This window comes from Stegastes partitus, unplaced genomic scaffold, assembly GCF_000690725.1.
Source record: "Stegastes partitus isolate 25-593 unplaced genomic scaffold, Stegastes_partitus-1.0.2 Scaffold180, whole genome shotgun sequence".
Classification (NCBI taxonomy): Eukaryota; Metazoa; Chordata; class Actinopteri; family Pomacentridae; genus Stegastes; species Stegastes partitus.
The window spans coordinates 147,454-150,024 of record NW_007577911.1 but is presented as its reverse complement, the minus strand read 5'-3'; the positions used below and the strand labels follow the sequence as shown (position 1 = coordinate 150,024).

Here is a 2,571-nt window from a genome sequence, read left to right as displayed (position 1 = left end):
CACAACTCGACGGCCACGCTCTCCGTCATCAAGGAGTACCTCATCAATAAGCTGCAGAGAGAGAGCCAGCAGATAGAGGACGATGAACGCAAAATCCGCCAGTACCGCGAGGAAACAGCTCACCTCCGCTCTGAGATCCAGGAGCTCAAAACGAGGTGGGTCACATGAAGGAAGGAATGGCATGTTTTGAAAATGTTGCTCTTGGACAACCAGTATAGTGTAGTGCATCTCAAGCTATTAGAACGTCATGAAAAAATTCTTTTCTTTCCTAATTTAATTCAGGTAGACTTTCATGTATTCTATATCCATTATCCTTTCTCATTTTTGTTATTATGGCTTATAGCTCATGAAAATCTGAAATCCAGTATCTCAAATTATTACATTATTTCCTAAAATCAATAAAAAAAATAATAGGATTTACAATACAGAAATGTCCAACTTCTGAAAAGTACGTTCATTTAAACACTCTACACTGTAGTTGTTTGTTCATACCTTCAGTTCATCTGTATTTTTGGGTCACATGTTTCTCATCTTCCTCTTGAAAATACCTGGGTTCTATGTGGTTCTGGTCAGGGGAGGTTGCCGATCAATGAAACACAATAATATCATTGTCAGCAATCCATTTTGTTGGCTCTGGACAGCTTCTACTTGCTTCTCTGTGGTTCAGGAGGGGCTTGATTTTAGGTTTGTGCGCATTATTTTGCACATTATTTACTTATTTTTCTTATTATTCTTGTGTGTATGCTCCTGGATACCTTGAATTTTTATCTGTCTCTCGACCTATCTAACTCTATCTATCTGACAGTAGGAGTCCATTTCCTTAAGATGTGTGTGCTTGCTAGTTCTTAATGCACTGACACCAGCCTCAGTCCACTCCTTGTGAAGTCTTGAATGAACTTTTCTTGACAATCCTCTCAATGCTGCGGTCGTCTCTGTTGCTTGGGCACCTTTTCCTGACACATTTTCTGATTCAGATTCAGATTCAGATTTATTTTATTGTCATTGCAATGAGTACAATGAAAAGTAAGTTGCAGGCCTTTCAGTGCAAAAACAAAATATAAAAACTTTGTAAACAACTATATGCAGTATACAAGATATATATACACCGGTATATATATATCAATGTTCAGCTTTCCATGAATATGCTTTGATATCTCACTCAGCAAATAGCAGACCTTCTGTGGTCTACTTTCCTTGTGGAGGGTGTTAATGATTGTCTTCTGGACAACGTTCAAGTCTGCAGTCTTTCCCATGATTATAGTGTGTGCACTGAACGAGACTGTCCATGTGCTATTTAAACTGTTCATAGTAATTCAGTCAAACTCAAAATGAAATATTCTATTTTTGAGATATGTTCTTAACATTTTTGAGCTGTAGGCTGTAATTATTTTTTTAAAAAATGCTTTTAACTTATTTTCGTCTAGAAATAGATTTTCACTTTCTTGAATAACTAATGAAAAATATAAATTCTTTCACACTATTGTAAGTGTTTGAGATACATGTGTACAGACATGATTCCCAAGTTTTGTTTTCATTGATTGTCATCACCAGTCTTTTTACTGCTGATGTGACCTGCAGAAGTCACAGATTACCCAACATGGCTGCAAGTCTTAACCTTCATATTTCCATGTAGTGCCAAGATATTCCAGAAGACCAAGTGCAACATGTGCAACAGCCCGTTGGAGCTGCCGTCTGTTCACTTCCTGTGCAGCCACTCCTTCCACCAACACTGCTTTGAAAGCTACGCTGAGAGCGAGGCCGAGTGCCCAACTTGCACTCCAGAGAACCGCAAGGTCATGGATATGCTGCGTGCCCAGGACCAGAAGCGAGACCTACATGACCACTTCAACAGACAGGTAACAGTAGGAAGTTGTTTGTTCAGTGCCCTTCCTTACAGGCGTTATGATTTCCTTGGTCTGCTTTGACGTGTTGTGTAGCGTACTTGCCTAAACACCAATGGAATGTTTCATAAATGCAACTTCTTGTATCTCTCTTCTAATTTTCAGTTACGCAGCTCAAACGATGGTTTCTCCGTTGTCGCCGATTACTTTGGCAGAGGAGTGTTTAACAAACTGACTCTGGTGACTGACCCACCTGGCAGCAAAACTATCGGGAGTCTAGACGTCAACCTGCAGAGAGACCTTCTCATCCACACCAAGAGAAACAGTTAGAAACGTCAGCTCGAGATTGTAGTCTGAATTCCTACCTAGCGGGTACTTTATGTCCTGCTCGACATCTGTCCAGGCTCTCGGCCACATGTTTTGTTGCACAGGATGCCACTTTATTTTAGCAGCGAATGCAGCTGCCTGCTTTTAGTGCCTGTGATGGGCCTTTTTGCATATTTGTGTTCCAGTTTCAATCATTAATCACTGGGAACATCATAATTGAAAATGTGTTTGAAGCTTGTAATACCGTGTCTTAAACCTTGCTTAATCACACCTTGAAGCATTGTACATGTTCTCAGTCTTGCACCTAACACTCTCAGAAATAGCGTAACCATCTGCCATTAATGAAATTATGCCTGATGCTCTGACTTGACGATTATAATTGTGAATAAAGTCATTAAGTGTA

At 39.9% G+C, this 2,571-nt stretch overlaps 1 protein-coding gene across 1 annotated transcript in view; it reads left to right on the top strand.

The window, feature by feature from the left end:
• The window catches only part of vps11 (VPS11 core subunit of CORVET and HOPS complexes), a 10,031-nt gene extending 7,460 nt beyond the window's left edge, over positions 1-2,571 (top strand). Inside the window, exons 13-15 of the mRNA XM_008280082.1 lie at positions 6-155; positions 1,634-1,856; positions 2,007-2,571. Of these exons, the coding sequence (XP_008278304.1) occupies positions 6-155; positions 1,634-1,856; positions 2,007-2,171 (538 nt within the window). The 3' untranslated portion in view covers positions 2,172-2,571. The remainder of the gene's footprint in view (positions 1-5; positions 156-1,633; positions 1,857-2,006) is intronic.